The sequence below is a fragment of the Mastigoproctus giganteus genome, chromosome 5 (genome assembly GCF_048544385.1).
Source record: "Mastigoproctus giganteus isolate SK-2022 chromosome 5, ASM4854438v1, whole genome shotgun sequence".
Taxonomy (NCBI): domain Eukaryota; kingdom Metazoa; phylum Arthropoda; class Arachnida; order Uropygi; family Thelyphonidae; genus Mastigoproctus; species Mastigoproctus giganteus.
In genome coordinates this window covers 6,064,473-6,081,891 of record NC_143579.1, presented here as the reverse complement: position 1 = coordinate 6,081,891, position 17,419 = coordinate 6,064,473, and the positions used below count along the sequence as shown (strand labels likewise).

Below are 17,419 nucleotides of genomic sequence, written 5' to 3'. Positions count from 1 at the left end.
AGGGTGGATGCCCTCGAAGAAACTAAATAGAGGGGCCCATCAAGCTCTCAGCTGCCCACATCAACGCCAGAGCTTGCACTTGGGCATCACGTGACACAGAGGAAACCCCCAAGGCAGAATGCGCTGATCCCGAAGGAACTAGTAGTTGTTGGTGACTCTATTGTCAGGGAAATGGGGAACATGCTTTGTAAAAAGGATACGTGTAACAGGATCAGGGTATGTCTGCCAGGGCCAAAGGTTGATGACGTTGTAGAGCGAATATCATCTTTTAAGGGCACAAAAGGTGATATAGTTGTACACGTTGGCACTAATGATATTAAGAATAGGAGACCGGCAGAATTACTTAACAAGTACAGGTCACCGTTAAACAAAAGCCGAGAATTAGGGTTGAAATTGAAAGTGTCTGCAATTCTGCCCAGACACGATAGGAGGGAGTATATGATGAGAGCCTTGTCGATCAATTCGGCCCTGGAAAGATTGTGCAAGGCTCAAGGGGTAGAATTTTTTTCAGTCTGGACTGTACTTGTTAACAGGAGAGATTGCTTCTACAGGGATGGGATACACTTAAATAGAAAGCGTGCAAGAATATTTGCTGATGCTATCGAGGCAGTGTTAGGTGGGTCGGAAAACTGCTACCTTGGAGGGAGACAAAGACCAATAGATTGACAGTAGCCACTGGCAGAGGTGAAAGAGATTCTTGCACTACTTCTATTAGAATGAGCACAAGCCTGAAAAACAAGATGCATGATATTTCAGAGAGGGCTGGGAGCCATTGCGGTACAAGTAAACACATTGGTTGTGTTAGGGTAGCTAAGAATAGAAACAGGTGCAGGTATACTTGCGTGTACACCAATGCTAGGAGTTTAGTAAATAAATTTGATGAATTTGAGGTATTGCTCAAAACATCAAAGGCAGATATTGTTGGGATATCAGAGACGTGGTGTCACACAGATATAAGGGAAGCAGAACTGCAATTTGGGGAGTACAACGTCTACAGAAAGGATAGGAAGGGGGAGGGGTTTTGATATTAGTTAAGAAACACATAAAAACCAAGGAAGTGAAGCCAGTCGACATCGCTGGACAGTGCAGTGTTGAGTCAGTTTGGTGTGACATAAGCATTGGGAGATCAAAATTGAGAGTAGGAGTGTGCTATAGGCCTAATGACTCTGATGAGTATAATAAGATACTGTACACGGATATAGAGCGGGCCAGTAAATCAGAGAGTCTTATAATGGGAGATTTTAATTTCCCAGATATTGACTGGAATTTGGGGGCTGGTCACTCACACACTAGCAGCGCTTTTGTGGATTTATTGGATGATTGTTTTCTACATGAGCATGTTCGGAAGGCAACTAGAGGGAATAATACTCTTGATTTGATTATCAGCAGTGATTCTTCATGCATTAAGAATCTGCAGATAAATGAACCACTAGGTGGCAGTGATCACAGTGTGCTGAAGTGGGATTTACTGAAAGAGGTAACTACCATTAGGGGTAAAGGGAAGGGTTATTGCTTCCGTAAAGGCGACTACGATGGACTGAGACAGTATTTAAATTCTATACAGTGGGACCAACTGATGATGTTACCAACAGCAAATTCAAAATGGGAAGCATTCAAAGAACTTATCTTGGAAGCTACTAGGCTTTACATACCAACTAAGAATATTGTTCAAGGTTTAGGCCAAAATGGATGTCAGATGAACTAATGAGGCATATGGAAGAGAAGAAAAATGCATGGGACACAGAAGCCTATGATAGATACAAGTTGATATGCAACCAAGTTACAAAGGAGGTTAGGCAGGCGAAGGCAGATTACGAGAAATCCTTGGCAAGGGATGCAAAGAAAAACAGCAAAGACTTTTTTACTTATGTAAAGTCTAGAAGGAAGGGGATGAATCAGATTGGTTCACTTGATATCGATGGGTCAACTGTTGATGATCCTGCTCAGGTAGCTAACAAACTAAATCAATATTTTGCATCGACATTCACACATGAGGAGTTATTCAGCGAGGGCAATGCCAGAGGTGTATTCAACTCTAGCAGTAAGCTACAGAATCTTGAAATAACTGGGAGTAAAGTGGAGGAGAAACTGTTGAAGATAAACACAAGAAAGGCACCCGGGGTGGATGGGATCTATCCAGTTATATTAAAGGAGGCAGCAGAGGAAGTAAGCAAACCCTTAGCCATAATTATGAGAGCTTCCTTGGACTCAGGGGAGGTACCCATAGACTGGAAATGTGCAAATGTGACCCCAATTCACAAAGGAGGATCAAAGGCTGACACAAGTAATTATAGACCTGTGAGCTTAACTTCGGTTCCAGGAAAATTAATGGAGGCACTGGTTAAAGAAGCACTGCAGGATCATTTAGACAAGACTTCAGTTATAGCTCGGACACAGCATGGTTTTGTTACGGGGAAGTCTTGCCTGACCAATTTGATTGGATACTATGATGCAGTCACAAAAGAACTGGATGCAGGGAATAACTTTGATATTATATACTTGGATCTTAGAAAGGCTTTTGATACAGTTGCACGTGGAAGACTGCTACACAATTTGGAGCAGTGTGACATAGGAGGCAAATTGCTGTTATGGATAAAGGGGTGGTTGAGGGGGAGAAGACAGAGAGTGGTAATGAATGGACACTGCTCATCGTGGACTAATGTTATTAGTGGAATCCCTCAAGGCTCAGTGTTGGGTCCATTATTGTTTTCTGTATTTATAAATGATATTGATGATGGTATATCAAGCTTAATGTCCAAGTTTGCAGACGATACGAAAGTTGGCAGGGTTGTCAAGGACACTACTGACACTATGCTGCTGCAACAGGATCTGGAAAGGTTGAGCAGATGGGCTGAGAGGTGGCAAATGAAGTTTAACATTAACAAATGTAAAGTACTACACATGGGAAACAGCAACCCCAGAGCAACGTATCAATTCTGTGGTACTACACTGACAGTGGTAGAGAATGAAAATGACTTGGGGGTGGTTGTGCAGGCAGATATCAAGTTCTCTGAGCAGTGCAGACGGGCTGCAAGAGTAGCTCATGGAGTATTGTCAATGATATACAGGAATTTTTCTAGCAGGGATAAGGAGGTGATTATTCCCTTGTATAAGGCAATGGTCAGGCCACACCTAGAGTACTGTATACAGGTCTGGTGGCCTCATTTCAAGAAGGATGTAGAGCTGCTGGAACGAGTACAGAGAAGGGCAACAAGATTAGTGAATGGAACAAAGGGGTGCTCTTACGAAGAAAGGCTTAAGTTTTGCAAATTACAGTGTCTGGAGACTAGGCACCAGCGAGGTGATCTGATAGAGGTATATAAAGCCTTGAATGGTTTGAGCATGCTCAATGCTGATGGGATTCTTCCTCTAGCTCAGAAAACTCACCTGATAGGGCATAAATTCAAATTGAGGAAAGACAGATGTAGGGTAGACGTGCGGAAATTTGCCTTTAGCCAGAGGGTGGTTGGTTGGTGGAACAGACTTCCATCCCTTGTAATGGAGGTTGATAGCCTAAATAAGTTTAAGGCTCAGCTGGACAGGTATTTTGAACGAACAGAGGGGTGCAGTGGAAGTGGGTTTTTTTTTTTTTTTTTTTTTGGCTGATGCTGCATAAGCTTGCTTTCTTGCATCAAATGCCTCTACTAATGCTAATGCTAATGATCCTGCAGTGCTTCTCTAACTAGTGCCTCCATTAATTTTCCTGGAACAGAAGTTAAACTCATAGGTATAATTACTTGTGTCAGCCTTTGGTCCTCCTTTGTGAATTGGGGTGACATTTGCACATCTCCAGTCTGTGGGTACCTCCCCTGAGTCCAAAGAAGCTCTCATAATTATGGCTAAGGGTTTGCTTACTTCCTTTGCTGTCTCCTTTAATATAACTTGATAGATCCCATCCACCCCGGGTGCCTTTCTTGTGTTTATCTTCAACAATTTCTCCTCCACTTTACTCTCAGTTATTACAAGTTCTCTAGCTTTCTGCTAGAGTTGAATACACCTCTGGCTTTTCCCTCGCTAAGTAACTCCTCATGTGTGAATGTCGATGCAAAATATTCATTTAGTTTGTTAGCTACCTGAGCAGGATCATCAACAGTTGACCCATCGATATCAAGTGGACCAATCTAATTCATCCCCTTCCTTCTAGAATTTACATAAGTAAAGAAGTCTTTGCTGTTTTTCTTTGCATCCCTTGCCAAAGATTTTTCGTAATCTGCCTTCGCCTGCCTAACCTCCTTTGTAACTTGGTTACAGATCAACTTGTATCTGTCATAGGCTTCTGTGTCATGTGTTAATTTGTATGTATCCCATGCATGTTTCTTCTCTGCCCTATGCCTCATCAGTTCATCTGACATCCATTTAGGCCTAAACCTTGAACAATATTTCTTAGTTGGTATTATAGCCTAGTAGCTTCCAAGATAAGTTCTTTGAATGCTTCCCATTTTGCATTTGCTGTTGGTAACATTATCAGTTGGTCCCACTGTATAGAATTTAAATACTGTCTCAGTCCATCGTAGTCGCCTTTACGAAAGCAATAACCCTTCCCTTTACCCCTAATGGTAGTTACCTCTTTGAGTAAATCCCACTTCAGCACACTGTGATCACTGCCACCTAGTGGTTCATTTATCTGCAGATTCTTAATGCATGAAGAATCACTGCTGATAATCAAATCAAGAGTATTCTTCCCTCTAGTTGCCTCCTGAACATGCTGATGTAGAAAACAATCATCCAATAAATCCACAAAAGCCTTGCTAGTGTGTGAGTGACCAGCCTCCAAATTCCAGTCAATATCTGGGAAATTAAAATCCCCCATTACAAGACTCTCTGATTTACTGGCCCACTCTATTTCCGTGTACAGTATCTTATTATACTCCTCAGAGTCATTAGGCCTATAGCACACTCCTACTCTCAATTTTGATCTCCCAATGCTTATGTCACACCAAACTGACTCGACACTGCACTGTCCAGCGATGTCCACTGGCTTCACTTCCTTGGATTTTATGTATTTCTTAACTAATAGCATAACCCCTCCTCCCTTCCTATCCAGTCTATCCTTTCTGTAGACGTTGTACTCCCCAAATTCCAGTTCTGCATTCCTTATATCTGTGTGACACCACGTCTCTGATATCCCAACAATATCTGCCTTTGATGTTTTGAGCAATACCTCAAATTCATCAAATTTATTTACTAAACTCCTAGCATTGGCGTACACGCAAGTATACATGCACCTATTTCTATTCTTAACTACCCTAACACAACCCATGTGTTTACTTGTACCGCAATGACTCCCGGCAGTCTCGGAAATATCCTGCATTTTGTTTTTCAGGCTTCTGCTCATTCCAATAGAAGTAGTGCAAGAGTCTCTTTCACCTCTGCCAGTGGCTACTGTTAATTTATTCGTCTTTGTCTCTCCCCCCCAAGCTAGCAGTTTTCCGACCCACCTAACACTGCCTCGATAGCATCAGCAAATATTCTTGCACCCTTTCTATTTAAGTGTATCCCATCCCTGTAGAAGCAATCTCTCCTGTTAACAAGTACAGTCCAGGCTGAAAAAAATTCTACCCCTTGAGCCTTGCACAATCTTTCCAGGGCCGAATTGATCGACAAGGCTCTCATCATATACTCCCTCCTATCGTGTCTGGGCAGAATTGCAGACACTTTCAAATTCAACCCTATTTCACGGCTTTTTGCAACAGTGACCTGTACTTGTTAAGCAATTCTGCCGGTCTCCTACTCTTGATATCATTAGTGCCAACGTGCACAACTATATCACCTTTTGTAGCCTTAAAAGATGATATCTGCTCTACAACGTCATCAACCTTTGCCCCTGGCAGACATACCCTGGTCCTGTTCCACCTATCCTTTTTACAAAGCATGTTTCCCGTTTCCCTGACAATAGAGTCACCAACAACTACTAGTTCCTTTGGGACCAGCGCATTCTGCCTTGGGGGTTGCCGCTGTGTTGCGCGACGACCAAGTGCAAGCTCTAGCGTTGATGTGGGCAGCTGAGAGCTTGATGGGCCCCTCAATTTAGTTCCCTCGAGGGCTTCCACCCTGTCCTTCAAGCTCTCATATAGGCCCATAAGAACGCTGAGTTGTTGCCTGATTTCGATACACTCCTTGCATCGCGCACACACAAAGTCATTCCCCATGGCAATATCATGTCCCGTAGCTGAATGCTCCACAAACATCATGCAAGCTGTGCATTTTAGAAGGCTGTGATTCAGAAGGCAACTGCCCCCCTCAGTTCTCCTCTGAGCCACAGCACTTCCTTTAGCTTGAGTCTTTTGTTTTGCTGCTCTGGTCTGAGTCATGTTTCTTTTAATTTAAATAAAATTTCAATTTCAGTTTATAACCCTAAATTATCTCCCAACACAGTTATAACGGGATATATATTTTTTAGTGTCGAGTATTAATTATCTCCGAGTTTCCTTTATATAACTTCCGTATCAGTTATGTATTAATTAATTTTGTTACGTTTGTAATCTAAGTCGGTATATGTATTTAGTTAAAAGTGCAATTTAAATGCGAACGAAGTTCAACAAGTTTAATAGATTTTACCGATTGCTGAAAATATTATAACCTATACCATACTAACGCTAACTAGGTTCGATATATAACGATCGTATGACAAAGACAAAGGCGGGAAGTTACAAACGGTAATCTATGGACACTTAAGTATTAATTAACTTTCAAATCTCCCTGTCTCAATTCGGAATAAACTAACGATCCTTACTAGGTCTATAAGCTACTTACAAAATATAATTTTGTAAATAACTACTTACAAAAAAAAAAAAAATACTGTGCAACCTGTGCTGTCTGAAGAATTTCTTCCCAAATAACACAGTGAACCTTTTCAATTCATTGACAATAGACCCTGTGAAATACTCCGAAAGCAAGCAGTACAGAGTGAAGAGCATCTCAGAAGCGCACAGCTTACTCCAACTATAATCTTGACAATGAGTGAATTTGTAAACAATATTGTAAATATACGCACTTGTGTAAATATTGTAAATAATTGTATTCGTGCATTTTTGTACACTCTTCTTATATTGTAAATACTGTAAATTATTGTAATTTTTGCTTTTTGTACACCCTTCATATTGTATATAATTGCAATTCTTGCATTTTGTACACCCTTCTAGCGGGTCGGCTGTGTATAAGGGGTGAAAGCAAACACTTGCTATTTTTAATAAACGCATTTAATAATAATAATAATAATGGAGTTTCTATAAATGTGAGATGACTATATCTAATCTCTCATTTTTGGGTAAACACTCTCCCGCCTTCTACTACGTAACTTTAAAGCTTCTCATATACGTATTGTAAGTTAGCCAGTCGTCAAAAAAGACTACTCGAAAATTCCATGTTAACTTCGGCCTAGATATTGGGTTTTTTTTTTTTTTGGTTTTTTTTTGCATGCCTTTTATAAAAGGGCAAAGACCTTATATACAGGTCTTTATATCGTTGGAATTTGAAGCAATAGGGTTTTCAATCATTTTTAATATAAAAAGGAGGGGCTTGTCTTAAATATCGAATATAATAAAGCTCCTAATTCATGAGATCTTAAGTATTTTTAATAGCCTTCAAAGAAATGAGAAAGGTAAGCTTTCAAATATTTTTAAAGGTTATCAGATACTAAAGGTACATTGGACTTGTCTAATATTCCTTTTATTAACAGTCTCCATCTGAATAGATTAGCTAACTAGGAGAACTCTGTGAAACATGTGTATAAGGCTATTGTCCATTCGAGGAAAGTCTAGATCAGTTCTCTTGGAAAAGAACGAACATAAGGACAATTTTTATACATTGTAGTTTTGAAGGTTCCTTTCCGATCTGGAGAGACAGTACTTCTAATCTACCCAATTAAACCACAATTTCAAAACGGTTTCTTTTCTCGATGTTGGAGGGACTGATTCTGGTTCCCTACTCCCTATTGATGAAAGCATATAGTCAATCCGATTGAAGATTGTATGGTGAGTAATTAGTGAAAACGGGTCCACAATTGAGTTGATTCTGACATTCTATACCAAATGATCAAGGGGGCATGTAGACAGCTTATGTCATGGGTACCCTACTACACACACTTTCTCAGGTAAATTTTGGGTTGTATGCCTGTTACAAGCCATCCTGTTGATCCGGCAAATGCAAATCAAGTTGGGGGTGTGAAGTATATGTGACTCCGTGCAGTATGACCAGGTAACGGCCTTGATTTAATTTTTCATTGAGATGAATAGACATCCTCGGAGAAGTCTTCGAGAGACAGTGCGCTTGTTCGTGAACTGGTTTCACAGTATTTTTTCAACGTTCAAAAATGTATCAAAATTAAGAATACTCATATGAATAAAATAAATACATACAGTGGTGCTCAACTAAATTTCATCATCTCGTTTATTAGGTTGTTTGTCTTTATACAGGCAGCTAATCTTTTAGAAATAGCTAAAAGGACGTAAACGAGTAATAAGAATACACATATGAAACTGTTAATCGCAGAAAAATTTATTTTACTCCTTATGGAAAAATATACAATGAAATAAGTGCTACGTTTCTTCAAAGTAGCAGCATAAGACTTAGTTCATATAATAACAAAAAGTCTATTAAAGCAGTGATTTATTTTTTCCATTACTTTGCTCAGGACGACAGGTAGCTATATAACCAAAAACACAACAAAATTCACACTAGTATTTTGTTGATCCACCCCTTGCTTTGATGACTGCTGCACATCGTCGTGGCATCGACTGAATAAGATTCTGAATCTATTTCTGGAAAACACGTTTAATGTCTCCTGCAGCCAAGTGTTTTTAGTTTCTTTTATTTACTAAAACACCTATTTTGATCCAACAATTTTAAATTGGATTGAGGTCTAGACTGTTCTCAAGTAAAGTTATTATGCAAACTGATTTATTTTTCCTTCAACCATTTTTTGCACCTGTGCAGAGTAAAGACAGCAAAATAAATTACATCTGTTTAAACAAGAGTGCGATCCATAAATTTAAAACCTGCTAATTTTATGACGTAATACATACAGTTTTGACTCTGGGATATGATATGGGGATATAGTTATCCTAAAAAATGCTGTAATTGGCAACAATCGGATTTTTCGTGACGACTTTTCCCCATAGTGATCTGTAATTGTGGAAAGTAATTTTGTCTCAAGAATGTCCTTGTACACTTCAGCATTCACTGTACTCTTCACAAATTAAAAACTACCAACTCCTCTATTTGAAATACAGCCCATATGATTTGAGATGCCTGGCGCATTATAGCTCTAGTTGCTGATGCGCCATTAAATCCCAAACAACCAAACCAATCATGTGAGATGCAGAATGTTTCACTGTCGAGACGATAGTCGGTCTCACGCGTAGATAATAAGTTTTTTCCCCAGAAATTGGGATTTTTTCGTCTAGAAAACAGGCGAATCGACCAGAGAACACACGCAATTTACAGACAAAATAAATATATGAGTAGATGTAATGATTTACAGGGTACCCTAATATCATAATTTGTCGAGACGATACAGTCGGGATGAAATTCTTCTCCTCTTCTTCGTCTAACAGTCTGCTGGCTTCCGAACCATGCAAGTTGAATTTTGATTCATGAGAGAAAATAGCGCATTACATTGATCTTTAGACAAACTAACTTGCTCTTTTGCTCACTTTAGACGCTGGGCTTCATTTTTCGGGTCAAAAGTGGCTTTTTTCTTGGGCCACAAATCCCATTGAGAAAAGGCATCTACATATGTAGCAGTACTTGCCTTTACCCCTGTATCCTCCTCCCATGCTGTTTTGGGATCTGTCGATGAGAATCTTCTGTTTCCGACACACAGAAGGACTAGAAATCTGTCCTGCGCTGCAGAACATATTCGTGGTCGTCCACTTCCTTTCTTTCTGTTTAGACTGCCAGTTTCTGATAACTTTCGTAATAAACATTCGACTGTTGACTGATTACAGTGAATCATTTTAGCTATTTCATGCGTAGAATATCCCTCTGCATTCAACGCAGCACCAACACATTTCCTATGTGGCGTTAATTGTGAAAACTTAGCCATTGCAATAGCAAAGAATACTGGGCTCGTGACACACTATTTATACTAGGGTGATGCAATCATGTCTGGCACATGACGCGCGGGTACATAAGTACACGGGCCTTATGAGTGACCGGGGTTCAAACCCGTGACTGCTAAATACGATGCTGTTTCTTGTATTGTGAATTCCTCTGTCTTCGTCCCGGAGTATAAACAGAAAGTTTATTTTTTATTTATTTAAGAGAATTTTCTGGAGATGGATAATGCAATAGGGCAACCTGCAAAACATATATGCTTTATTGCCAAATTTCACAGAAATTCGGTGAATTTTGCGAATGATGCATTTTTTTGAGCACCACTGTATATTCCTTAAACCATTGAAAATTTCTTGTACATATATTAAACGACACTGAACATTTTATGGTACGCACGGTTTATATCCCTGTATGCACAATACTAATACACATTACCCCGACCCTCGGATCTCCAAAGTATGCTAATGTTGCATTTAAACAAAACAATTTTCTTTCGCTTACATTAACACGCACTTTCGTGGATACCGGATAACAACGCCGTTTATGGTAATTGAGTCCTTTGATGTTTCCGTACTTAAGAAGCTTACTCCTGGATAGTCGCAAGTACAGTTAAGAAAGAAAAGAAAAGAGAATGTGGTTTCCAGTGCTGATAAATGAAGGCAGAGTAACTGCGTGGGTGCGTATTAGGCGTTAAACAAAGTTATAATTTGATATCATTCACAAACGATTCTTTCTGAAGGGTCTTTGAATAATTTTATCTGAAGGTAAAGCAGCTAAATTACTTCTCTGAGCAGGTGTTGTCAAAGTTTGCGGAACCTGCTTTGATGAGGCTAATTGTTCCCATTAGAGTGGGCGATAGGGTCCTACATCCTACGCTTTGGTGCCTACTCATTTAATTTGTTAGTTCTAAAACGCTACAGCAGTATTGAAATTTCTGTTCACGTGATTCAAATAACTTTATTTATTTTAAGTTCGTTTAATTATTTTAAATCGCTGTATGTTCTTCGTAGTATTTAAATAAGTACATCCCTTCGGCCTAGTTCTGATTTTAAGCGTTGAGTTGAAATAATCGCCTAAGTAGCCATATTGAAAGTCCATATTTTGAGAGGCTGTTTAAGCATGAAATGAAAAATCTAGAGGCAGTTTTTTTTTTATTTAAAGGTGCCATTATCAAGTCATACAATCACGAAATGTCTTGACGTTATTTCCGATTTGGTGTACAATAGCTTCTAAACGTAACAACAATTTGTGCGGTTTGATCAAGCTATCTCCAACACATTAACATTAAACGAACTTGGGATCGGTTGTGCTTGCCTGATATTCTGCAGAGATTTTTTGTTCTGTTTTTTTTTTTTTTTTAATTTTGTTTATGGTAACTTTTATGAGTACTGCATACAGGCTTCCAGACTTGTATGCAGTACTCAAGACGTGGACTAACCATCGTCTATTTTTTTTTTTTTTTGTGGCATTAACCAAAAAACCACTGTCTAATGTTTTTAACCAACTAAAAAAAAAAAAAATTAACTCTTGATCATTGCTTAATTTAAAACAAATTAACCATAGTATAATTTTTTGCAGTCAAAAAATGCCTGTTATGCATGCTGACCGCCCCTTGGCATACAAAAATCGATTTATCTGTGCGCGCAACTATGGATGATGACGTTCCGGTGGTCAACACGGTGAATTAACTAAAGTGGCCTGTTTCAGGTATGAACCCGCTTTACATGATATGTATTGATGCAAAATTTAGGGCATGTAGTATAAACAAAGCGGATATATTTCGGATTTTTTTGCGATTTGACGAGTGCTGATGGAAAGATAGATGGACGAAGAATTCGCTGTCGTTAGTATTAGAAGTAGCTAATGATGCAAGAAAGCATACAGCATCAACCACAAAAAAAGAAAAAAGAAAAAAAACCTTCCCATTTCACCTACCCAACCCCCTCTAATAGTTTAGTTCTTCCTTGAATGTATTCAAACTACACACTACCATTACACCAGATGGAAATTTGTTCCAACAAACAACTACCCACTGGATGAAGAATTCCATACATCGATCTTGCAACCATCCTTCCTCAATTTAAAATTCATATCCCCTTATGTGTGTTCTCTAAGCAAGAGTAAGGATGCCATCAACATTTATGTTACTTAATCCTGGCATATCTACCTCTTTCTCAGCTGACACGCGTCCACCTACACACACACACACATAAGAAACATGAATTTAAATTAAAAACGGATAGTCGAAGAACAAACGTAAAGAAATTTGCATTCAACCAATGAATAATTGAATGCGGGAATAAACTTCTACCCTCTGCCTATTGTTGCAGAAGAGTTTGAATAAACTTGAAGGTTTGGACAAATTATTAGCAGAAATAGGCAAATAAAATGGATATCTTGATGACTAGTGCTATATATAAGTTTTGCTTCCTTGATTCATGTTGCAAATACTAATAAACAGAACATTAAATATCATTATCAATGATTCTGCCTAAGTAGCTAATACTTTTTCAATGCACCATTGCATTTAAAAGTCTGAGACACCGCTACGACAGTTATTTCGAAAGTTACTGACTGCTCCTCAGCTGGCGGTAGGTTGCCAAGTCAAAGTTGAACATTAACCAGTGGACAGTACATTTTAAGAACAAGAGACCACCGAACAGCTGGTAGTATTGACCGGGAAAAAATAGTTCCAGAGTTCCCAAAGAATCACCCATGAAATCCGATAAAGTACAGGGCAATTGTCAATGTGCTAACGTTGGTCCTAGTAGTTTTAGTGGTAGAGTGATGATGCACCGATGGAGTTTCATGGTGGTACATTGCAGAAGGAACGACATCGTAACATCCTCATAAAGAGTTCTCCCAATATTAATGAAATTATCTGATGGCTTACTTTGGTAAGAATAATGTTACATTCATGGATTGGACCGCCGAGAGCTCCTATTTGATTCCAGTAGTAACATAATCCGATGTAATAGAACCTGATCTAATTAGATGTGATCATGGAGAGATCTTTTTTCATCTTTCAATACCAGAATATAGATTATTCTGCTCTATAAATGTTTAATGAAACAAATACGCAAAATCGACACTAAATTCAACAATAATTTATTTCAATCGAGAAGTGACTGAAACAAATTAATGATATTAATGCTATATTTTAATGATATATACACAGGTTATGCATAAAGTAATAGAAACGCCTGATGTTAAAGTGGTAGTTTTTGTGATGGTTATGACATAATTATGAACATGCGTGATGATTTTTTTTTTTTTTTTTTTTTTTTCTTTCTTGAAGGTAGCAGTGTGAAGGAAAATGATGCAGTAGTGTAGGGAGCACAAACACTGGGCATCTGATGATTGGAAACATGTCATATTTTTTTTATGAATCATCAACTTTTTCCAATATCAGGAATAGTTATGTCATATTAAAACCGAAAATAATTAAAATATATTAAATAAAATATGAATAAAAGTAAACTTGGAAATTTTTGGATATCATGAATATTATTATTACTAGCCATATAATGCAAGAAAGCCTGTGGTTTATGCTGGACCAGCTAAAAAAAATTTCCAAGTTACCTTGAGAGAGAGAGAGAGAGACAGAGAGAGAGAGAGAGAGAGAGAGAGAGAGAGAGAGAGAGAGAGAGAGGAATCACCAAGAAAGAGAAGAATGATGATATCCAGCTCAGGACCCTGGGTGTGCCAAGCTCACCAGATGTGAGCCCCCTGGGGTTATTTAAATAATTGCTACCAAGCAGAGCGGATCTCAGAAAGAAACATAGAAAGAACGTCAAAAAGATCCATAACATTATAATGCCAATTGTGCATCGGGAGTGTGGCGCACTATGACCATAGTTGCCGATGCGCCCAATAAATTCCGAAACAAACAAACAAGCATCGAGAGAGAGAGGGGAGGTATGTTTGTTATACTTTGTCTTTTAGAGTTTTAAAATAAACTTTGAAACTGTGAAATAAGTAGATTATTTTGTTCTAGTTGAAAGTGGGAGTATACGATGGAGAGAAATATTGAACGATAAAAAGAGATGTAATAACCTGAAAATATCCAGTAACCCAAAGCATTACGTACTACTTTAAGTAATCATAATATCTCCTAGCGGCACATTTCTGAGCAACAAAATTTAATCACAAGGCTACAACAATTTAGATATTTTTAAGTTCTGAACGTGGAAGTTACCTGGTAGGGTACATTCGATCTCCAGCCTTAAGGCCTTTTCTGTGTGTTCACTTTTCATGTCGACCTCCAATTCTTCATCGTCATCTTCCTCAAGGCAGTCAGGATCCAAGATTGTTATTTCGTCCTCGGATGGGGAGGGTCGTCTGAAATCAGGTAAAGCAAAGCTTTATAAATATTTACATGCATTGTCAGGTTTCTTTTTAACCTAATAGCAGAGATCGAAATGAGTAAAGAATTACAAATTCAGGGCTCCCGCGAGATGTACGAAAGACCCTTGGATTCTCTCCCCCTCCTCCGCGGACCTGGCCACGTGGTAATTTCACCACTGTTCTAAATGGGAAATTTTACGAAACGGAATGCTCATTAATAAAATGTCTTATTCTCAATAGCCTAGTAAGATACGCACATGATATTACCGATGCGTGTGACAAACCTCTTTCCGGTGTTGTTGTTGGGTTTAGGAGAGCATCATCGACTAAGGCCATATCGCTCGTGTATATTGTTCGTTAATTGCGTGTGTTCTGTGGTCGAAAAACCCAAGTTTTTGGGAGAAAAAACCATGCTATCCTCTCCTGAGACTGGTTAACTCAGCCACGTTGTGAAAAGGTCCCATTAAAATTGCTCTCGTCATCGACGAGACTCGAACTCAGGTCTTCTGCACCCGATGTGCGAAGGTGGCTCTACTACCAACTGTGCTGCTCAGTGTGTGTTCCTATTTATTTCTTTCATCATTTTTCGGAAGAATGATGTTTTTATTGTAAGATTAATAGACTAGTAAGATTAAGTCAGTTGTAATGTCGTACTGTGTGTTCGTTCATTTCTTTCGTCACCGATTACTTTTATTTTATACTGCCAACAATTTAATGAAACTCTCAAAATTTTGAAAAACAAAAGTACAGTATAAATGGACATTTCCGCAGGTACATATGGATTAGAAGCATTCTGAGTTCAGTAATACAAGGGCGCATGGCATGTATTATGTGTCTAACGATGCCGAATCAATCGTTCGATCCTTCTATCGTTTAATTTTATTTTTTGTAAGTAAAATGATTGTAGACTTACAGTAAACGGAAATGGGAGAATGAAATTCAGCCTCTTATTAATGATTTGATAAATGCAAACCTTTAAGCTATACCCTAGTATCGGTGAATTAGGATATCAGCTATGTCAAAACTAAAGAAAACCGAAAGACACTTTTTTTAAATTTTTTTTGTCAAAATGGCTTTTTAAAGACAGTTCTGTAAACAGAACTAAAAAAGATACACGAATTACTCAAGAGTCTGCAATTGGGACCTTAAAACGCTTAGCTAGAAATTATTTGCATAAAAGAAAGAAGTGCTCAGCGTGCTAAAATTTGGCTAGAGGGACTGGATTTAAGCGCCAGCACTTGTTGTTTCCATTACTGAAGCTTCTTTTTGAAGTCGCCAACAACATGTAAAGATACTGTGGAATCCTACCGCCCCATAGCGTTGCTTAGTCGACTGGGAAAAGTTTTGGAACTGATGATAACTGCGAGAATCTTAGATTATGTGCGTAATGACCATTGCCTGTCAGATGATCAGTATGATTTGCTCTTTGGAAATGGGCATAGGCGTTTCAATGGTTAGTCTGATGGTGAAAAGTTCTGACTCCTGGTTACACACTTATGGGCTACCTGACGAATGAATGGCTCTGATCCTGCTTTGGTTAGTGTGCAACATGAGTAGCACTTCATTCGAACAAGTGAGTGGATGCTGTCTTGTGGTAATTTAGACAGAAGATCGGAATTTGTCTGCGACTGGCGAACAAGCTTAAATAAATTCAAGGATGAACTAGACAAACTTTTAGAGTGGTGAAACGGGAACATTTAATACTTATTTATTATTTTTTTTTTTTGGAGGTGAGCTTAAATAAATTCAAGGATGAACTAGACAAACTTTTAGAGTGGTGAAACGGGAACATTTAATACTTATTTATTATTTTTTTTTTTTGGAGGTGATGTTATATAAGCTTGCTTTCTTGCATCACATACCTTTACTAACGCTAACCTCGTGCGGTGGTATGCAATCTGCATGAACTGATAAGCTAACTATGAAATTGAATTTGAATTTGTAATTCGTCACTCTTGAAGCACACCTGCCGTCTCTGGGGGGCTGGGTTCGTGTCAAAGAAACTGGGGGCTGCTGTGGAGATTAGATCGCCACGGCGAGCCTGCCACTTGTGATGGCGGCTGTTGAATAATGAATTGATGGTTGCTTTATGTCTTGAAAATGTTGGTTCGGATGGTCTACTTGGTACATCAGTTGCGTGTGTTGTTGTCCTTGACTTATCCTGACTGTGATTTTATGTAGTGAATTCAAACATAACCACTTTTTGTGGTTAGGTGAAACAGTTAAATATTTCCTCGTGAGAAAGAATTATCCTCTAATCAAGGCCAGCAGACTCATGATCAGCTTTAGTACGAATTAGCTGTTTCATTGACTGATGAACTGACATGCCGTCCAAATTGGGGATAATATAGTGGTGTATATTTTCATCTGTGTATGACGTTGTCAGTACGCTGGCAGACGATTGATACTGTATTTGATATCATCCATAAGCAGGTAGACGATCCCTGGTCGCCCCCATGTGCCAGGAATGATAATCAGTTAGTGGTAGTACAGTATTTCAGTAGATTGTGGAGTTGTCAGGAAAACTGGCTGGGACTGACTGCCTTCTTAAATAAATAAATAAATATATATATATGTATATTTTTCTTTTGTGGTTTTATGGCTCAAAAGCTGCTTCGGCATTATCCGGTGATATATCGTGATGTTTCAATTGTTGTTCAAATTTTCAAAGGGTTTAGAAAAGTAGAGGAGAGTAGAGTATTAGTACTGAACAAGTGCATTAATTGTAAAGATGATAGATATAATTTTTTCCCATTATTTTGTAATTTTTCATTTTTGTCCCATTCCGGGTAATCGGAGTTTTATATTACTACCAGACTGAAACAAATTTCAAAAATTTCATAAAAAAAAAATGTGAACTAGAATTCATTGCCGATTGTCGGCAGATCCCAAAAGGCAGCATTGATTTGATTTTATTATATTTTTTATCTCTGCTACGTAGGGAGAAAAAAATCCATCAGCATTTTTTTATCTATTTATTTTTTGTTTGTGACTGGCTGGTCGATAATGAAAGCCA

At 38.5% G+C, this 17,419-nt stretch overlaps 1 protein-coding gene across 1 annotated transcript in view; it reads right to left on the bottom strand.

Annotated features, from left to right (window-relative positions):
* Positions 1–17,419, bottom strand: part of LOC150085142 (uncharacterized) — a 67,080-nt gene that overhangs the window by 4,665 nt on the left and 44,996 nt on the right. Inside the window, exon 5 of the mRNA XM_090373845.1 lies at positions 14,255–14,397. Coding sequence (XP_090229971.1) covers positions 14,255–14,397 — 143 coding nt within the window. The remainder of the gene's footprint in view (positions 1–14,254; positions 14,398–17,419) is intronic.